This window comes from Neolamprologus multifasciatus, chromosome 22 (assembly GCF_963576455.1).
Source record: "Neolamprologus multifasciatus chromosome 22, fNeoMul1.2, whole genome shotgun sequence".
In the NCBI taxonomy this organism is placed as follows: domain Eukaryota; kingdom Metazoa; phylum Chordata; class Actinopteri; order Cichliformes; family Cichlidae; genus Neolamprologus; species Neolamprologus multifasciatus.
Window position 1 is genome coordinate 32,194,296 of NC_140459.1, and position 21,753 is coordinate 32,216,048.

General features: G+C 42.2%; 1 protein-coding gene across 4 annotated transcripts in view; it reads left to right on the forward strand.

The window, feature by feature from the left end:
• The window catches only part of abcf1 (ATP-binding cassette, sub-family F (GCN20), member 1), a 25,798-nt gene continuing 4,045 nt past the window's right edge, over positions 1–21,753 (forward strand). The window contains exons 1-19 of one of the 4 annotated variants that reach the window (XM_085147668.1): positions 9–365; positions 2,903–2,959; positions 3,305–3,351; positions 3,426–3,503; positions 4,510–4,621; positions 4,704–4,735; positions 4,823–4,912; positions 6,545–6,616; positions 8,201–8,281; positions 8,361–8,456; positions 9,010–9,132; positions 11,540–11,640; positions 15,187–15,272; positions 15,363–15,502; positions 15,925–16,073; positions 16,145–16,228; positions 17,508–17,632; positions 17,757–17,869; positions 18,148–18,322. In XM_085147668.1, coding sequence (XP_085003794.1) covers positions 305–365; positions 2,903–2,959; positions 3,305–3,351; positions 3,426–3,503; positions 4,510–4,621; positions 4,704–4,735; positions 4,823–4,912; positions 6,545–6,616; positions 8,201–8,281; positions 8,361–8,456; positions 9,010–9,132; positions 11,540–11,640; positions 15,187–15,272; positions 15,363–15,502; positions 15,925–16,073; positions 16,145–16,228; positions 17,508–17,632; positions 17,757–17,869; positions 18,148–18,322 — 1,822 coding nt within the window. In that variant the 5' untranslated portion in view covers positions 9–304. Of the gene's footprint in view, positions 366–2,902; positions 2,960–3,304; positions 3,352–3,425; positions 3,504–4,509; positions 4,622–4,703; positions 4,736–4,822; positions 4,913–6,544; positions 6,617–8,200; positions 8,282–8,360; positions 8,457–9,009; positions 9,133–11,539; positions 11,641–15,186; positions 15,273–15,362; positions 15,503–15,924; positions 16,074–16,144; positions 16,229–17,507; positions 17,633–17,756; positions 17,870–18,147; positions 18,323–21,753 lie in introns of all 4 variants that reach the window. The other 3 variants (XM_085147670.1, XM_085147669.1, XM_085147671.1) reach the window with 3 other exon arrangements.

A 21,753-nucleotide genomic window follows, 5' to 3' on the forward strand; every position in this document is an offset into this window, starting at 1 on the left:
ATAGGCTGATGTAAAATTATAAGTGAAACTGATTCAGAGTCAGATAAACTAACACGGCTGTATTTAAAGAAATATTCTGGACGCGGTCATCCAACACAATGGCGGCGGTAAAGTTGGTGGTAACTGACTTATTTGGCGAAGAAGAAGAATTTTAACGTAATTGGCTATCCGACATCTTCACGTCATCAGGTCGCTGTGTCACATGTGTGTGGGGCTGTGAAAGCCTCCTGGCTTAAAAAAGAAGAGAAACAAACGAAATTTTTTAGCAGCTGTAATTCCAGAAAATTGTAGTTAAAATAATAAAATGCCCAAAAAGGTGAAAGAAGAAGCAGAGTGGGTGGACGATGAAGCAACTCCGGCATCTGGTGAGAGACGCGTGAGAAGCTAGCCAGTAGGCTAAGTAGCATTACAGCTAAGTTAACGATAAGCAGCACAGATAAAGAGAATATAAACAGAAACAATACCGAAAACTTACAGTCTTCATTTAAAACCACGCTGCCAACAGTCGCTATCTTATAAATAACCGCAACTGTCATGAATCCTGAGTATTGTCTGATCTGTTGAAGCCCAACTTTTACCAAATCGCTGTTTAGCTTAAATATGGTCACGCAGAGGCTCAGCACCGGTCGAGTCTAAGCTCATGTTGGTGATTGTACAGTACAGCCAAACGATGGATCAGCAAACAACATGCTTTAACATGCTATTACATCACGCACCCATCTCCTAAGCTAATGCCACACTGTTAGTAATAACCCGTGTAACATAAAGGTAGAATAGTAGAAGAAAAAAGTAGAAATTGATCTTTAATGAACGACAGATATGTCGCTGAGCCTTACCGAGTGGTCCGAATAAACTGTACTAGCTAACAAATATATATATATATGAATTATTCTTTTCAAAGTTTGTTTTTCTGACCACTAATTAATATGTAATTCCTTTTAAAATCGCATTGTCCTGGTAACAAAAGCAACCTTTGGAAAGAATGACATAATTTGTCAACATGTGAGGCATAAATAATCAGGATGTACATAACAAGAAAAGTGATGTTACATAGTGTCAAAGTATTTGGATCTGTAGGATGAGAATAAAAAGTTAAGTGATGCAGACTTAGTTGTGAAGTCACGGCTTATTTTGATTATTGTAATTAATCTTTGTAGAGTCTACGTAACCCACGTAAGTGGTCAGTGTCTTACCAGCATTCAGTCTGCGTAGTGTTTTATGTGTTAGAGACCATGTTGTGTCCCACTGTTTTGTATACATCGCCTGCCACAATAAAGAATTGTGGTCTTTTTTTTTTTATGCACACCTTTAGATTTTTACATTTCCTTGTATTAAAGCTCTGATTATTATTGTCTCATTTATTTATTTTAAACCTGCAAAGAAAATGTGCCTGGAAATGCACAGGAGGAGTCGACAGTACTGAACAGGCCAATCACAATAGCTGTGGGCTGTGTCAGCACGTATATAGTTAAATTGCCAGGGAGGTGCACGCTGGCTCATGTTGCAGCATTTTAGAGGATTTGCAATTACCTAGGATCTAGATTTAACATGTGTGAGGCCTTCAGTATGGTAAACTGCCTGAAAGGCATTGCGTTTGGATTTGTACATAAATACAACTGATTTGACAGCATATAGTAAATCCTGTGGTCTAAGCCTTCCTGAAGGTCTTTACATAAATAGAGATGGCATGTTCATTGTACCTGCCTCGGGTTTCTTCCCACAGTCATTTATGTTAAGGTTGTTCTGAGTTGGTTTCTAGGTGTGCATGTAAGATAACTGCAAAGTTGTCAGTGGTAAGATTGGTATAGCAACGCCAGTGTGTTTCCCAGCAGATTTGGCTGTGTAATTTCCAGCCTACTGTTGAGAAACTATTGTTAAAACAGACGACAAGCTCATCATCATTTATCTACGGATCCTATTGCTCTGAAAGGAGTGAATGGTTCTGTAGAATCGAGTACATTTCTGAGCACAGATGCTGATCATTTAAATAATGATTTTTCAATGGCTGGCAGTGTGACAGTGGTGTACTGTATGTTTGTACGTTTTCTCCCCAACAAACACAACAATGTTGATTTTGCACCGTCAAAGGCGCCTGCGGGTGAGAGAAAAGTGTATAAAGTGTGCAGTGAGGGGTTTTCCAGCCTTAAAACAGCTACAATAATTGTAAAAAATAAAGCTGGCTATTTCACGGATTTCACCTATCGCGGGTTATTTTTAGAACGTAGCTACCGTGATAACGAGGGATGGCTGTAGATTGAGACGGGTGTTTTGCAGAGTTATATCTGACAGCTCAAGTGGTTTTGGAGTATTTAGCTAGAGGAGGCTGAGTTTCAGAAACTCTTCTACTGTATAAACGTGAAATCGCCCTGCGGTGAAACCACTGCAGCGTAAATTAAACTACATGCTGTTTGGTTGCAAGTATTTATCAAAACAGAGTCACTGCCACCTGTGGGCGACTAACTGTCCCTGCACTCAGTGACACACGGGACAGTGTTAAAAAACGATGTTTAAAACTGGCTGAAGTTGTAGTCAGTGTTTAAGATCCAACATTACAAATTAAAAAAGAAGTAATGTGTGTGCAGAGCTCTGTGGTGTGTGCACTGTTGAATAAAGACAGGAATATACTTAAAGGGACAATGCATATTAATGAACATTTTAACAAATGTAAATATGCCAGATTATAGCCTTGGGCTAATTTCCATCTGCAGACCTTCGTGCAGTTTTTGTGCTCACTGCAGATGTTATGAAGTGATCTCACTCTGGAAATGTGATCTAAAAACCTTAAATGCTGAAAACCACTCTGATCATTGAGAAATGTAACTTAAGACATCCAGAGAAGCTAGACTGTGTTTTTGTTTGGGGTGTAAATATTCTCCAACTCCTTCCACTGTGTTATTTTAAGTTGGCAGGAATACTGAAGACCAGACGGAAAGCTCAGCACCTCTCAACGGCACAGCAGGTGCAAAACAAGACATGTTTTGTCAGCCCTAAATGTGTCGCCATTTCCAGTAGTCCTTAGTCAGTCATGCTTGTGTGATTCATTAGTTTTCACGTGTTTCTTTTCAAATTTTGTGCTTCTGAAATCGGCAGACAAACAAACACGCATAAAGCCAGCCAACCCCATAGTGCTTCTACCTCTGTAGTACAGCTTTTGTCGCACTGACGTGCACTTGCTCACACTGTTGGTAAATTCCCTCTTCACTAGGTTATGACAGTTACTGTTCTAGCTTTATACACAGAATTCCTCCATCAGTGATGCTCAGTTGTGTTTCTGTAAAATTTCAAATCAGTTTTCTTTCAACAGAAAAAACTGTCAAAAAGGGAAAGAAAGATAAAAAGGGGAAAAAGTCTGTGAGTACATGTTTAATATAACATAACTTTATTGTTTTTAGACAGTATGTCTCATTGGATGTGTTTTTCTCCAGTTTTTTGAGGAACTTGCCACAGATAGCAAAGCTGAAAAGGTGGATGTGGTGCCTGTGAAAGACGTGCATGGAAAACAGGTAATCATCAACACGACATGTAGGTGTTCAACTAACATAACAGCTTACCAGAATTGGAAATTGTATTGCGTAGCGTGTTTTTTTTGTGTGCCCCCCTCCCCCTCCACCGTTTTTCACATTGAATTGCAGCTCATTCAAAATTATGTGATGGAGCAATCTGTAGGTTAAACAGCTCCTGCTGAAAAAGAAATGGTGTCACTAAGCTCGAACTGGTCTTGAAATCTAAATAAAGCACCAAAAACAGTGTCTTTAAGGCTACGTTCTCACTGCAGGCGAAAGCGCATCAAATCCGACTTTTTTGACCCTATGCGACCCATATCCGATCATGGTCTGACAGTGTGAACGGCACAAATCCGATATTTTCAAATCCGATCTGGGTCACTTTCGTATGTGGTACTGAATCTGATACATATCTGGTGTTTCAGAAAGCTGCTGTTTGAACAGTCATGTCGCATTAAATCCGTCTTTTACGTCACTGACACAAGACAGACGCCAATTATCAGCGCCGGAGGAGACATCGCGAACGCTTCCTGGACATCCAGTGAAACTGTTGGGAAGACAACGTTGGAGAAACGTTAACTTTTTATTTGTACTGTATAATCTGCAGATTCTGACAGAAATCTGCAGATTATACAACTATCCTTTGAAGCAGCGCTCCTCTAAAACAGCAATAAGGATCATTATTAGGTTATTTACATTATTATGTAAATAACAAAACAACTTAAAGCAAAAATTGGGAAACGTAAAGTCCGAAGTCTTTATATTAAGGGCCATCAGTCAAACAATACTGTTGTTCTGGGTCTAAACAGAGCGCGTTGTGTGTGACGTCTTCTTTTGCGCTTTGAGCGTTCACACTAGAGCACGTTTGCTGTCTCATTTTATTTGTAGTGTGAACGAGCAGACAAAAAAATCGTATTTGATCAAAAATCTGAATTGAGCATCAAGACCTGCAGAGTGAACATAGCCTAAGATTCTGACTACTTGTAACATTTGAATTTTTTTCAAGCCTCAGAAAAAAAAGAAAGATCGGCGGAAAGGAAAAGGTGACGATGATGAAAATGTCATGTTGACACTGTCAAAACTCTCAGTGGAAGCGAGTGATGAGGAACAGGATTCAGGTATATTTCTGAAACAATATCATTCTTTTTCCTCACAAAGTGTTTGACGCTGTTTCAATGTACTTATCTTTTGATTCCACAGTCACCGTGTCCAGTAAAGGAAGTAAGAAGAAGGTTTGTCAGCACTCACAAACACTGCTTGACCTCCATCATCAACATTCACATGCCGACTCTGTGTAAAGCATCTCTGGTCTCTTTCAGGGTGGGAACATCTTTGCTGCTCTTAGCCAAGGACAGAGTGATGAGGATGAGGAAAGTGATTTGGATGAAGATGAAAAACCTGCAGAAAAGGTGCAGTACTCCATTTGATGTGGGTTAACAGTTAATATTCCTGCCAGTGTGGCTGTGACCATAATGTGGTAGCTTTATCTAAGTGCAGCCATTTAATTCTATAAATATATTTATTACCAATGCAGACAGCAGACAGACAACACTTCCCTCAAGGGGCTTTAGAATATAAGAGAAGAACCTTGGAGTATTAACACTCAGACGATCCCCTGTCAGCAAGCACAGGGAAAACTCCTTTCTAGCAAGAAACCAAACAAAAGCTGGTGGTGCAGGAAGGAGAGCATAGAAACACAAGGATAAAACTCAAACAATGGAAGAGACAAAAGTTCATGACATGCAATAGAGACACATAAGCCATCTGTTGGTACATCCAGCTGCTACAGTCTGCATAAAAAAGCATCACAACATAAGCTGTGTTCTTCCTGGTTCAGATAGACTGTGTTTATATCCATGATTTCATGTTATTGTTTATCAAACGTGGAAACATGTTTGTGGTCTTCTTCTGTGTCTCAGTGAATCTTGGCCGAAAGTTGCAGTTATGGAATCTGTGAGATCTCGGCTTTTAGAAAACGTGTTGTTTGCTTGGTTACGTGAAGTCGCGTGAACTCGTGGGTTGGTAGTTTGTGTTTACGGTCATTTTGTGAAATTACCGTAACTGCTCTGTTAATCGTTTGTTTTCACTGTTTGGTGGTTGTACTGGTTTATATGTGCTTTTAGCTGAGATTCAGAGGTTTGGAACATTTGTAACCACACATGCCGGTATTTACATAAAACACCCGACTTCACGGACGGTGAAACTGGATCTCTACCCCTTTGCCCCCCAGGGCATTTGGGCTCAAGAGGTTAGCACCATCAGAACCTTACCAAAGGTGTGTTCATGTTAGCCAACTAGTAACAGAAAACCAGCTTTGCGAAGTGTTTCATGTCCACTTTAAACTGAAAATATAAGCCACCTGTGGAGCAGTCTTGCACAAACCACAATGGCGTCCGAGCTTTCATTGTGATATTCATCCATCCATTCACTTCCGCTTGCCCTTTTCAGGGTCGCGGGGGGCGCTGGAGCCTATCCCAGCTGTCATAGGGCGAGAGGCGGGGTACATGTCGCCAGTCTGTCGCAGGGCCAACACACAGAGACAGACAACCATTCGCACTCACATTCACTCCCGCATTCACACCCATGGGCAATTTAGATGAATCCGTTAAGCTATCCCCACTAAGTGCATGTCTTTGGATGGTGGGAGGAAGCCGGAGTACCCGGAGAGAACCCACGCAGACACGAGGAGAACATGCAAACTCCACACAGAAAGACCCTGATGGTGGAAGTGAACCTCCTTGCTGTGCAGCAACAGTGCTCACCACCGTGCTGCTGATATTCAGTTTCTGATTTTCTTTCTTTTTGATAACATAACAGCACATACAGAATGTAAAACCTTTGTACTATTAAGAGAAGGCTGGTCAACATCTCTGACTTCTTTATTCCAGCGACTGACTCAGTGTTCTCTTTTTAAAACATGCATGCTTGCATCAGATTTTCCTCAGTCTGCTGCTGGACACTTAATATGTTTTGTCTGTGATGTTGGTCTGCAGACATTTTACACTTTACCAAACAGCAGTTTCTGATTCTTTTACTGTCAGTCAGCATCTGATGAGGAGGATGTTGAAGAGAAACCTACAAAGAAGACCAAGAAGGCTGAAGTTAAGTCCAAGGTGAGTCCTGCTCACATCCATACCTGTCAATGCGAGTCCTGCTGAGCAAATAATGTCTGTATGGCAAACTCTACAGCTTTATTTCAGTCTACAGCATCTTCTCTGTTTGCTTCTTAGCTTTGACCTTAATTTATTAAATGTCAGTGGCCTACATCTACATTTATATTGCATTTCATTAACCTTAAGATGTATTTGCAGTAATTATCATCTCAGCCATCACAGTTCAAAGACTTGAAATGTGAAATTTTAAAAGTATGAAATATCGGACACTTTATATTCAAGCCAGAACCCCCACAGTATAAGTGAGAAACCCTTCAGGTGATTGGCTGCCTGAGCACTTAGTGAGAAAGAAGAATCCCCTTATTAAAAGGAAGAGAACAGAAAATCTCATCTTTTCATACTGTTGTCATATCTCCCTTTGTATAATCTGTGAGCTTCTGTACTGATATGTTGTTAAAACAGAGTTTAACCCTTTAAAGCCGGTCGGAGCAGGCACGCTCTGTTTTTTAACTATTTTTAAATCCCGGTAGCTCTGCAACCACGTGAGCTAGCGCAATAATTTTTTTTGCATATGAAACCGGAGGAGTTGTACTTACATCTTATGCCATCAGCTTGTCCTCGGTCACAGTTTCTTTCCACATATAGCTTTGCAAAAACTGCATAAAAAGCGCGTGCAGCAACAAAAACATAATATTCCAGAAACACGCTTTGCCGATCCGATCAGCTGTTCATAACACTTCCTACGTTGGAATAGACGTCAGCGCGAACTATCACATGTCCGCCATGACCTGCCCGAAACCGGAAGTGACGTCATTTTCGCGGAAATGTATTTTTTTTTACCATCAGGGCCTCATGAGTCTATACTGGTGTTTTTAAAAGTTATGTTTGACTTTATGACTTTCTGTGTCGTTTCTGGGATGCTTAGGACTCATATTGCACTGCTGGAAATAGTTTATTTTGATGCATATGCTGCTTTTTTGCAAATTTGCACTATAATATTTATTTTCGTTTTTCCTGCAGTGTATAAAAATTGGTGTATTTCAAAAATAAAACTATGAAGACACTTAAAATAAATTTCCTGTGGTGGGAAACTATTTTGTGCAACTGGATAAGCCTCTTAAATTTCTCTAACTAGAAATATATGTTAAAAAAGCAAAAATGATTTTAAATTTTTTTGTAGTTTATTGCACTTTTTTGCAATTTATGTAATTACTATGCACTTAATGCAGACATATTATTAAAATTTAGGCTGTAATGGTTGTATTGATGTATAGCAACTTGAAATGCTCACAAAAATGGCTCCACAGCATGTAAAAATATAATATAAGCTCTGGCGGACTTGGTTCTATGGTAGGTCTTAAAGGGTTAAGAACCAACACAATCATTTACCAATGTCAGCAACCGTGAACCATTACAAACATTAAGAGGTGCAACACCTAGAACCAAACAAGTACCAGTCAGTTACTATTTTAAAGTCTTAGAGTCAGAAGTTGGACAACAGCACAAGAGGAATGACACCTGTTGGATAATGATGGAGTTGGTGTGCTTTTTCTCTAATGATGGCTTTTCGATCTGTCCACGTAGAAAGAAAAAACTGCTCAGAGACCACGTAGCATGGATGAAGATGTGGAAGAGGAGGGTAGTGACATAGGTGACACCACAATGGTAAGTCTTTCTCCAAGGGTGTTGTCCTGTCTTCTCTGCTTTGCTTAGTGAACAAACCTTTTCTGACTACTACCCTCAGAGTGCAGAGGATGTCATCGCAGAGCAGGCCAAGAAGCCCGAAGATGACCTGTATGCTAATCTCACCAAAAAGGAGAAGAAGAAGAAGAAAAAACAGGTAATTACTAGAGAACTACCAAACCTATGAAAATAGCTGAGTCTTATTTAAAAACTGACATGAAAGTAAATGGCTGTATACTCGGTCATCGATCCGTCTGTCGACCTCCCGCTCCCTTCTCCCGTCACTCGTGAACAAGACCCGACATACTTAAACTCCTCCACTTGGGGCAGGGTCTCGTCCCTGAAAGGGTGGAGTGCCCAACGTAGGCCGTTCCAAGGCGAGCTGGAGGCCATCAGCTGATGAAGCCAACAGGACCACATGCAGAATGGGATGTCACTAAGTTCATATGCGTGTGAAGGCCTGTATAGTGCAACTGCCTTTCAGAGTCAGAAGACTTGATCATCACTGTTTATGCTGTCAGTGTGAAACGAAAACATAAGAGCAGCTCTTGCAGGATCGTACACATTTTTGTAGCACCATAGGCTGCTGTGGCATCGCTGTGGGTTCACGGGTGTAATCTCTGTGGGTCTGGTGTAATTAGCATATTTTGTGCCTTGCTGTTGTTCTCATTTGTGTGGTTGTGCGTCCATGTGTGCGCCGTTCCTTTCAGATGGAGTATGAGCGTCAGCTGGTCAGTGTCCGTGCTCAGAATGCACTGGAAGGAGATTTCTCCATTTCCCAGGCTGAGATGTCTTCCAGACAGGCCATGCTGGAGAACGCCTCTGATATCAAGGTTAGTATAGCGTTCTTGATACTTGCAGTGTTCTGCGACTGCTGCCTGAAATTCTGTTCTATAAAGTTCTTTGGAAAACTAAGTACATCCCATGATTTAATAGTTTGTCGAAGCACCTTCCCTGAAAGTCCCTCCAAACAAGCCACGTGTGTCTTTTTCCTCATTGTGCTCTCATGAACTTTAATATACACGCTAACTCAGGCCTGTGAAGAGATGTAACTGCTGACCTCGGGCTGAATCTGCTAGAAAGATTGTGTTAACACACACAGACCAACACACACACCAGACCAACACACACACCAGACCAACACACACACCAGACCAACACACACACCAGACCAACAAACACACCAGACCAACACACACACCAGACCAACAAACACAGACCAACAAACACACCAGACCAACAAACACACAGACCAACACACACCAGATCAACACACACACCAGACCAACAAACACACAGACCAACACACACCAGACCAACAAACACACCAGACCAACAAACACACCAGACCAACACACACACCAGACCAACAAACACACCAGACCAACAAACACACAGACCAACAAACACACCAGACCAACACACACACCAGACCAACAAACACAGACCAACAAACACACCAGACCAACACACCAGACCAACAAACACACCAGACCAACAAACACACAGACCAACACACACCAGACCAACACACACCAGACCAACAAACACACCAGACCAACAAACCCAGACCAACAAACACAGACCAACAAACACAGACCAACAAACACACAGACCAACACACACACAGACCAACAAACGCACCAGACCAACAAACGCACCAGACCAACACACACACCAGACCAACAAACACACCAGACCAACAAACACACCAGACCAACACACACACAGACCAACAAACACACAGACCAACACACACCAGACCAACAAACACACCAGACCAACAAACACACCAGACCAACACACACACAGACCAACAAACACACAGACCAACACACACCAGACCAACAAACACACCAGACCAACACACACACAGACCAACAAACACATAGACCAACACACACCAGACCAACAAACACACAGACCAACAAACACACCAGACCAACACACACACCAGACCAACAAACACACCAGACCAACACACACACACAGACCAACACACACACCAGACCAACAAACACACCAGACCAACAAACACACCAGACCAACACACACACAGACCAACAAACACACAGACCAACAAACACACAGACCAACAAACACACAGACCAACACACACCAGACCAACACACACACAGACCAACAAACACATAGACCAACACACACCAGACCAACACACACCAGACCAACACACACCAGACCAACAAACACACAGACCAACAAACACACCAGACCAACACACACACCAGACCAACACACACACCAGACTAACACACACACCAGACCAACACACACACCAGACCAACACACACACCAGACCAACAAACACACCAGACCAACACACACACACAGACCAACACACACACCAGACCAACAAACACACAGACCAACACACACACAGACCAACACACACACAGACCAACAAACGCACCAGACCAACAAACGCACCAGACCAACAAACGCACCAGACCAACAAACACGCAGACCAACACACACACCAGACCAACACACACACCAGACCAACAAACACACCAGACCAACAAACACACCAGACCAACAAACACACCAGACCAACAAACACACCAGACCAACAAAAACACACAGACCAACAAACACACCAGACCAACAAACACACCAGACCAACAAACACACAGACCAACAAACACACAGACCAACAAACACACCAGACCAACAAACACATAGACCAACACACACCAGACCAACACACACACAGACCAACAAACACACCAGACCAACAAACACACCAGACCAACACAAACACAAAGACCAACACACACACCAGACCAACACACACACCAGACCAACACACACACCAGACCAACACACACACCAGACCAACACACACACCAGACCAACACACACACACACACTAGACCAACACACACACACACACTAGACCAACACACACACACCAGACCAACACACACACCAGACCAACAAACAAAACTTGAACCTGTTTGTACAGGTGGTCCTTTTAATCCCAGACAAAGTGATAAGGGTGTGTTTAGGTTTTCCCAGTTCTGCAATTAGCCTCCTTGAAACCTTTCATTTCATATGCCCATATACTGAAAATGGTAAAAATGAACTAGGTATAGGAATTGCTCATTTATTTTTGTGTTTTTGTTTTTGTTACATTTCTGAATGACAGGTTGTTGTCAGACTGTTCCTAAAGGATTCTTTCCGATCTCTGTCAGTGACTTTCTGCTTTGTGTGTTTTAGCTGGAGAGGTTCAGCATATCTGCTCATGGCAAGGAGCTCTTCGTCAATGCTGATCTTCTAATTGTGGCAGGAAGAAGATATGGTTTAGTTGGACCAAATGGGTAAATATCTTTTTGTCATCAGTACTTTAGCAGCACAGACACTTTTCAGTACCAGTTTCAAACTTGCTCTGTCATTTCATAACTGACTTTTGGGAATTTGGCTATATTAAAGTACAATATTTGGACGGAAGAGAAGAAAAGGGATGAAAATATATGAAGCCACTCAAGTTGCACTATTGCACAGAATATCTTTATTTTTTTGAATCTTTTCATTTTCAGACGTTCTTCACATAGCTCTGCCCTGTGGGTGTGTTTCCAACCATGATGGTAACATTAGCTACTTTAGCTGCACAGTGTACCAACAGTATGGATTTCTCTATTGTTGTGGTGGGACATGGTCGGAGACTCTCTCGCTCTTACAGTGAACAGGAAACGTGGTGTCTTGGCTGTGTGACATTTTCACAATCATAATGAGAAACTGTGGTTACCGTCGCTCCAAGACAATAAGAACAGTAACACACTAACTCAGTAAAATAATAAAATATATCACAAAGTTAAAAAATATATGAAATAGCTCTGATATAAATATCCAGAATATAACAGAGATTAAATATATGATTGACATTTTCCTCTTTTAGTGCAGAAGCAGCTCTAACGAACAAAAACAGTTTGGCTCGTTTGGAATTGAAAAATTGTTGCGTGACTAATACGAGCCTGACATTTTCTGGATGATTAAAAAGCATCGTTTTAATCACACTTTGTCTTGTCCTGACATGTAAACCCTTTTTTATATATAACATGTAATTGTATGATGATGGACTGCACCACAGTGGGCAATAAATGTAATTACCGTAGTCAAAGGAGCTTGCAAAGAAAAGCGTCTGGACTTCTTTAAGTTGCTTGAAGACGTTTCACCTCTCATCCGAGAAGCTTCTTCAGTTCTAAGGTCAAATGGTGGAGAGTCCCAGATTTAAACCTGGTGGGAGTTTCCCCCCAAAGAGGGACAAAAGGACCCCCTGATGATCCTCTAATCGCCTGAGCCAAGGTGTGAAACTGGGTGTGGGTCCCAATCAGCCAGAGTTTTGGGTGAGTTCATTGTGAAACCTGGCCCCACCTTATCATGTGAATTCCTGAGGTCAGATGGCCCAGGATGTGAGTGGGCGTTAAGGCATCTGGGAAGGGATCTCAAAACTGGATTATAGATGGCAGAGAGTTGGTGTCGTAAACCACCGCCTCTGTTCAAAGATGGTCGCTCACAGTGGACATAGATGCTTCTTTCACTCCTCTTTCAAACCATCTGTCCTCTCTGTCCAAAATGTGAACGTTGGCATCCTCGAAAGAGTGACCTTTGACCTTTAGATGCATGGACAGCTGAGTCTTGTCCTGTGGAGGTGGCTCTTCTATGTTGTGCCATGCGCTTGTGAAGTGGTTGTTTGGTCTCTCCGATGTAGAGTTCTGGGCATTCCTCGCTGCCCACTCACATCCTGGGCCATCTGACCTCAGGAATTCGCATGATAAGGTGGGGCCAGGTTTCACAATGAACTCACCCGAAACCCTGGCTGATTGGGACCCACACCCAGTTTCACACCTTGGCTCAGGCGATTACAGGATCATCAGGGCGTCCTTTTGTCCCTCTGTGGGGGGAAACTCCCACTAGGTTTATATCTGGGACTCTCCACCATTTGACCTTAGAACTGAAGAAGCTTCTCGGATGAGAGGTGAAACGTCTTCAAGTAACTTAAAGAAGTCCAGACGCTTTTCTTTGCAAGCTCCTTTGACTACGATGACCTGGATGACTGAGAACCTTCACAGACATAATTACCGTAGATTTCTTTTTAAAAATGCTATATTGAAGTTTGGAGGATGTGGCGTAAAGCAGCTACCGTCACAATGGTCACTTTGTTCGGCGATAAGCCGCTGCAGTTTTCTCCTGAACGATAGGTGTCGCCACTCAGACAATACCACCACATAAGCGCTGATGTAGAAAGAAAGAAGTGAAAACTTTAACCCAAGACTTTGAGTGGGTTTGTTCCACAAACACTCAAGTTTTTAAACTGTTCCAACGTCGTCCTCTGTATATCTGCATGTCTCTGACATTCATTCAAATGGAAGGGCACAAAGTTGAGAGGGGCCCAATCGGCCAAAGTGCCACACAGTGTCGACACATGAGGGGGCGTTGGCTGAGCACTTCACAAATGATCAACACCAACTCACTGCCCGTGATCAGGTACCCTGCTGGGATAACGAGCTGGCTAAAGGAGATAAAAGCCACTGACATTAAGACAAGTTGCACCCCAAGTCCAGCACCCTGATTCGGTACGCTGAGCAGAAGCGTACAGTGAGCATCAGCACCACCCAGGATGAGACAACAAACATCCACGAATACATCACAAAGATGGCCCCAACCGACCGCGTGCTCAGTGAATACCTCAGGCAGCAGAAACCCAAGAAAGAGGAGGAACCATCATGGAAGGTTTGTACCACCAGCAGATAGAGGAGGTGGCTGACATCCAGAAATCCTACCAGGGGCTGGACAAAGCTGGACTGAAAGACAGCACAGAGGCACTAATCGTGGTAACACAGGAACAAGCTCTGATCTGAAGATCCATAGAGGCTGGGGTCTATCACACCAGGCAAGACCCCAGGTGCAGACTGTGTAAAGATGCCCCTGAGACAATCCAGCACATGACAGCAGGGTGCAAGATGCTAGCAGGCAAGGCATACATGGAACGCCATAACCAAGTGGCCGGCATAGTGTACAGGAACATCTGTGCCGAGTATAACCTGGAAGTCCCGAGGTCAAAATTGGAGATGCCCCCAAGGGTGGTGGAGAATGACCGAGCTAAGATCTTGTGGGACTTCCAGATACAGACGGACAAAATCGTGGTGGCTAACCAACTGGACATAGTGGTGGTAGACAAGCGGAAGAAGACGGCCGTAGTGATCGATGTAGTCGATGCTGCCTGAGGTGGCTGTAGCTCAGGTGGTAGAGCAGGTCATCTATTGATCGGAAAGTTGGTGGTTCAATTCCTGGCTTCCCCTAGTCTACGTGCCAAATATCCTTGGGCAAGATACTAACCCCAAATTGCTCTCCGATGCATCCATCGGAGTGTGTGTGTGTGTGAATGTTACCTAGAAAGCACCTAGAGAAATGTGCTTGTGCGAATGGGTGTGAATGGGTGAATGCACAAGTTGTGTAAAGCGCTTTGAGTGCTCAGAAGAGTAGAAAAGCGCTATATAAGAACCAGTCCATTATCCATTAGTGATACCGAATGACAGCAACATCAGGTAGAAGGAACACGAGGAGCAGATCCCGGGAACAACATCGGAGATCTCTGTCCAAAAGAGCGCAGTCCTGGGAACAGCTAAGATACTGAACAGGACCCTCAAGCTCAGGCCTCTGGTAGAGGACCCGAGCTTGGAGGACAGACCGCCTGCAGGGGCGAGAGAGGATTTAACATACACGTGTGCTTCAATGTTTGGTTTTTCGTTTATAGCACTACTTGGTTTCTTCAGCATGAGCTCAAACATCAGGACATAAGTAAATCACACCAGGCACTTTGAATCAGAAATAATCAGATTTCTCGTGTTCATTTTCTCTTTCAGAAAAGGAAAGACCACTCTACTGAAGCACATAGCTAATAGAGCTCTCAGTATTCCTCCTAACATCGATGTGCTGCTGTGTGAACAGGGTAGGCGAGTCCCTCTTGTGCTCTGTCGTTTTTCTGCTGCGTGCCCTTTTTTATCACCCATTGACTCTGTGCAATGCTTTTGTTTGTTAGAGGTGGTAGCTGATGACACGCCAGCAGTTCAGGCGGTGCTGAAGGCGGACACTCGCCGCCTGAAGCTTCTGGAAGAGGAGAAACAGCTCCAGGCTCGTCTGGAAAAGGGAGAGGATAGTGTAGCTGAGAGGCTGGATAAGGTTGGTGTCCATGTGCACTACCAGACCTGATACAGTATACAGCTTATGAACATAGTCCTGTTGCCATAGTTTATGATGTAACGTTTGACTTTTATTTGTTTAAAATTCTTTGAGATTGTGATATCAAATTCTTTAATATATCAGTTAAATAAATGAAGTGAAAATGGGGACTGTAAGTGTAAAATTTAAAGAGATCCACTTTATAGCAACTGTGATATACAAAAGGTTAGAAATGAACTAACCAGCTTAAACAGACTTACTGGGAAAAACCATCCAACAGTAAAATAATTCCTCACAATGTTCTGGCAGACGGTGTTTCCCTTAATTGTCGACAGCCTTCCCATTAATAATGGACCCACGTTAAGAGTCTTTGGTGATCTTTGCTGACCTGTATGCTGATTATCTGACTTTTCTCTCCACAGGTCTATGAAGAGTTGAGGGCAATAGGAGCTGCAGCAGCTGAGGCCAAGGCGAGGAGGATATTGGCTGGTCTGTCATTCACTCCTGAGATGCAGAACAGACCCACCAAGAGGTTTTCTGGAGGGTGGAGAATGAGAGTTTCCCTGGCCAGGTACGCTGTAGCAAACATCCTCAGTGGAACTGGTCATCAACCTGTCTCAACCTTAACGTCTGTGCCCACAGAGCCCTGTTCATGGAGCCCACTTTACTGATGTTGGATGAACCCACCAACCACTTGGATCTGAATGCCGTTATCTGGCTTAACAAGTACGAGTCATCTTTCTAACCAATAACAGCTCATTTAAATTTCTGACAGGTTCTCTTATTAGAGCTCATGAAACATGTCAGCCTACTTCTCACAGTGAAACAGACTCAAGTCTCTGATTATAGTGTAGTTCCATTAGGCCTGCACGATTTTGCATAAATTGAGATCACGATTCTCTCACGATTTTCTTTCCCAGTATAAATATTTATTGCACTTATTAACTGCACATCAACTTCGTAACAGTTGAGACTGAACATAAAAACAATAAATAAACATAAAAACAACAAATGTCTCACGTTTTTTGGTTGCCGCAAAATGTTGTACTGCTTGAAATTGCGTCTCCACCATTGCTCGACGCTGCGTGTATAGAGCAGGTAGAGCAACAATAGAAAAATAGTTGCGGGACGGCACTGTGTAGCGTTTGTCTAGGGTGTTGATCATTTTCCTAAATCCCTCGTTTTGCACAGTGTTGATGGAGCCATATCTTTGGTCAGGTGATAAGTAACAGCCTCCGTAATTTCTTTGTGCCTGCGGGAGTTCGACGGGTATAGGGAAGCGCTGTATAAGGTTCCCGTTATTGATGTTTGGGTGGTTGACCGGGACGGATTTTCTCCTGTCACTTTCTCGTCATCCCTGACGTGCTCTCCGCTGTTTTTCCTGCTAATTTTAGCATCACACGGCACAGCTTCTGTATCACGTGGTATAAGGCTCCGCCCTCGTCATTTGTTGAGCAGGAAGAGTGAGCGCTTGTTTTAATGCAGATTACGTCCCGGATCAAAATGCGGTACAATCGTCTTTTTATTATTATTTTTTTTTAAATCGTTGTCCTTTGGAAATGAGATTGCACATAAGTATGAATCGAGATCGCAATTTTCTAACGATTAATCGTGCAGCCCTAAGTTCCATACACTTTCCAACTTGTATTGTTGGAACCACCAACAACACCAGTGGTGTTGGAAAGAACTTCCTGTTCTTCTGTCCTTCCCTTGTTACCTTTTTCTGTCTCAGATTTCAGCGAATTAAATGACATTTAACCATTATTATTATGATTGCATAATTTTGTCTCATCTTAATTATTAACTCGTTTAAATTTGGTTCGTGTGAAAGATGAATGAAACAACATTGCCATGATTTGTTGTTAATTTATTGAAATTGCTGTACAGAAGAAAAAAGTCACATTTCTTTCCTACAGTCTGCAGCTTCCATCAGCTATGACAGTAGCTTCAGTGTTAGTAATGTGACTCATTTGTTGTTGTTGACTGTTCTCTTTCCCACCTGCAGCTACCTTCAAGGCTGGAAGAAGACTCTCCTCATAGTTTCCCACGACCAGAGTTTCCTTGACGACGTGTGTACAGATATCGTCCACTTGGACAACCAGAAACTTTACTATTACAGAGGGAACTATTGTAAGTGACAATGTGTCGTCGCTACTCACTAATTACTTGCAGAGAGAGAAGTTTGTGCGAAACGATGTGATTTAGTTAAAGACATTAGGACAGCTTTACCTCAGTTCTTCCTCATTTTTTAAAGTGACCTTCAAGAAGATGTACGTGCAGAAGCAGAAAGAACTGCAGAAACAGTACGACAAACAGGAGAAGAAACTCAAAGAGCTGAAGGCTGGTGGCAAGTCTACCAAACAGGCTGTGAGTATGGCTTTCTCTTCACTCAAGTACACCTGAGCACCAAATCAACTAGTTACAAAAATACTGTCTTTTCAACCAGGAGAAGAAGGATTTAAAATGTAAACAAAATCCACCCGTTTAGGCTGTCAGTCTATGATCAGCTGATCATTCTGTTGCAGTTGATGCTGCTGTAATATGCCTGCAAGGTCTAGACTCAGCAAGATGTTTCTTAATTTCCAGGTGACACTTTTATCCAGGCTAATGTCCCTGCTGACATCACTTATGTTGTTCCATTTCAGGAGAAACAGACTAAGGATGCCCTGACCAGGAAGCAGCTAAAAGGCAAGAAGAAGGGAGGTCAGGAGGAGGAGAGCCGGGAGGCCACAGAGCTGCTGAAAAGACCCAAAGAGTACACCGTAAAGTTCACCTTCCCCAACCCACCTCCTCTCTCACCACCCATACTGGGACTGCATAGTAAGAACATGCACATGCTCCAAGCATTCAGTCTACTGTCTGATTCCCAGCTATGCAGCAAATGTTTCAGGACGAGCGCCACGTGAATATGTCAAATATGAAACCGAGCTTGCTGAGGTCTGGGCTCCCAGAAACCAAATGTTTGTAAATGAAGGAGTAAGAGATGGGCAGGAAGTTCATGTAGAAATCTTCATCACTGCTTTTATATCCGTCCACTGCCATCTTCCCTTAGTGAGTGTGTGTTGTTGTTTTCTGGTGGTTACAGTTACCACTGAGTGAACTTTGGAAAAAACATGGAAAACATGTCCTTTAATCCTGTTGTTTGGCCCAGTCTGGGTTTGTGTTGGTCCCATTGGTCACAGCCTCTGTTACATTTGAAAAACTGGAATTTCTAATCTCAGCATGAAGTGTTTTATGCAGGAAAGAATTAAACGAGGTTTCTTCTTTAGCTCATCCATAAATCAGGAAGTATTGGTCTGTCCACAGTTTTCTGGACCATCTGAGTATCCCAGGCAACAGTCGCTACTGCTCCCACCTTATTGGTCTGACTTTAGTGAAACTACACAGTGATCACCTTTACCCAAACTGTGCCCAAAGTTACCTTTAGTTAACTGGCACATAGGGCTGGGCGATATGGCGCAAAATTCATATCTCGATATTCTTTAGCTAGATGGCGATATGCGATATATATCTCGATATTTTCTTTTTAAAGCCATTAAGTAAGAACAAAAAGAGAGTTCTTAGTCCAAGCTGTGTCCCAGATGTCACACCGGCACTTTTATTAACATACAGCGCAGATGTACGTCGTTTATTTGAGTCATTTTTTTATCAGCATTTATTAAAAAACAATGTTGTTTTTGTGCACAACAAAAAGCTCACACTTGTGCAGTCAAAATGTAAACTAACAGACGCTGAGCACAATAACAAACACAGATTTTGTTCCCAACTTCTACTGCGTGACTGACAGCCTGGAGTTTGAAGTCTGCTTCGTAACCATGTCTCTGAACAGGTGCCATTTATGGTCCTTATACACACACAATACGGTAATATTACGTTGAAGCACAGTACGTATCACTCCGCGAGGCTCCGGACTACGATAGCCGTAATGCTCCAACAATCCATCAGGCGGTGCGGCTTCGTAGCTTAGCAAAGTCGTACTAAAACATTTTTGACAGATGTTTGAGCACCGTGTAGCACAGAAAATCGGTTTGCAGTCAGTAAGCACAACCAGAACTCATACATAAGGCGCACTGTGGATTTTTGAGAAGATGAAAGGATTTTAGTGTAAGCATATAGTCCGAAAATACGGTACACGAGTTTTGTAAGGTGGTTTGTTTCGGGGCAGGAGGCTGGGATACAGCACACAGTTTCACACTCTTCATTTGCACTTCATGGCGCTGTTGTAAATGCTGAAAATACTGGTAGTGCTCCAACCGTTAGTCGGGACACTTTCCCGACATTCTCTACAGAAAACATTATTCTGCTGCTCGTCTGACACTCCAAATAATAGTAATAATAATAAGTATGACCAGCTCCTCTTTGATAGCTGCCGTGTGAAGCGATGGGGGAGGAGGGGGAGTTGTGTTCAGTGAAGGAGAGGCAGAGTAACGCTGTATAGAGACAAAAGTGGACGAAAGAGAGGCAAACTTGTGGCTCCACAATTATAATTATAACGTAACATAGACTATATCGATATAAACAATATTGTCACAACTTAGATCTCGTATAAAAATATATCGATATATTTTAAAACTTGATATATCGCCCAGCCCTGCTGGCACACTTCATTCATATTCACATCTCTCTCTCTCTGTCTCTCTATCTCTCTCTCTATCTGTCTCTATATATCTCTATCTCTCTGTCTCTGTCTCTATCTCTCTCTCTCTCTCTCTCTGTCTCTATATATCTCTATCTCCATCTATCTGTCTCTCTATCTCTCTCTCTATATATATATATCTCTATCTATCTCTCTCTCTCTATCTATCTCTCTCTCTCTATCTGTCTCATATATCTCTATCTCTCTCTCTCTCTGTCTCTATATATCTCTATCTCCATCTATCTGTCTCTCTATCTCTCTCTCTCTATATATATCTCTATCTATCTCTCTCTCTATCTGTCTCATATATCTCTATCTCTCTATCTCTCTCTATCGCTCTCTATCGCTCTCTCTCTCTCTCTCTGTCTCTATCTCTCTCTCTCTCTCTCTGTCTCTATATATCTCTATCTCCATCTATCTGTCTCTCTATCTCTCTCTCTATATATATATCTCTATCTATCTCTCTCTCTCTATCTATCTCTCTCTCTCTATCTGTCTCATATATCTCTATCTCTCTATCTCTATCTCTCTCTATCGCTCTCTATCTCTCTCTCTCTCTCTGTCTCTATATATCTCTATCTCCATCTATCTGTCTCTCTAACTCTCTCTCTCTATATATATCTCTCTCTATCTATCTCTCTCTCTATCTGTCTCATATATCTCTATCTCTCTATCTCTCTCTATCGCTCTCTATCGCTCTCTATCGCTCTCTATCTCTCTCGCTCTGTCTCTATCTCTCTCTCTATCTGTCTCTATATCTCTCTCTCTCTCTCTCTCTGTCTCTATCTCTCTCTCTCTCTCTCTCTCTGTCTCTATATATCTCTATCTCCATCTATCTGTCTCTCTATCTCTCTCTCTATATATATATCTCTAGCTCTCTCTCTATCTATCTCTCTCTCTCTATCTGTCTCATATATCTCTATCTCTCTATCTCTATCTGTCTCATATATCTCTATCTCTCTATCTCTCTCTATCTCTCTCTATCTCTCTCTGTCTCTATCTCTCTCTCTCTCTCTCTCTCTCTATATATATATATATATATATATATATATATATATATATATATATATCTGTCTCTATCTCTCTCTCTCTCTCTCTCTCTCTATATATATATATATATATATATATATATATATATATATATATATATATATATATATATCTATCTATCTGTCTCTATCTCTATCTCTATCTCTCTCTCTCTGTCTCTCTCTCTCTCTCTCTCTCTCTCTCTCTCTCTCTCTCTCTCTGTCTCTATATATCTCTATCTCCATCTATCTGTCTCTCTATCTCTCTCTCTATATATATATCTCTAGCTCTCTCTCTATCTATCTCTCTCTCTCTATCTGTCTCATATATCTCTATCTCTCTATCTCTATCTGTCTCATATATCTCTATCTCTCTATCTCTCTCTATCTCTCTCTATCTCTCTCTGTCTCTATCTCTCTCTCTCTCTCTCTCTCTCTCTCTATATATATATATATATATATATATATATATCTGTCTCTATCTCTCTCTCTCTCTCTCTCTCTCTATATATATATATATATATATATATATATATATATCTATCTGTCTCTATCTCTATCTCTCTCTCTCTGTCTCTCTCTCTCTC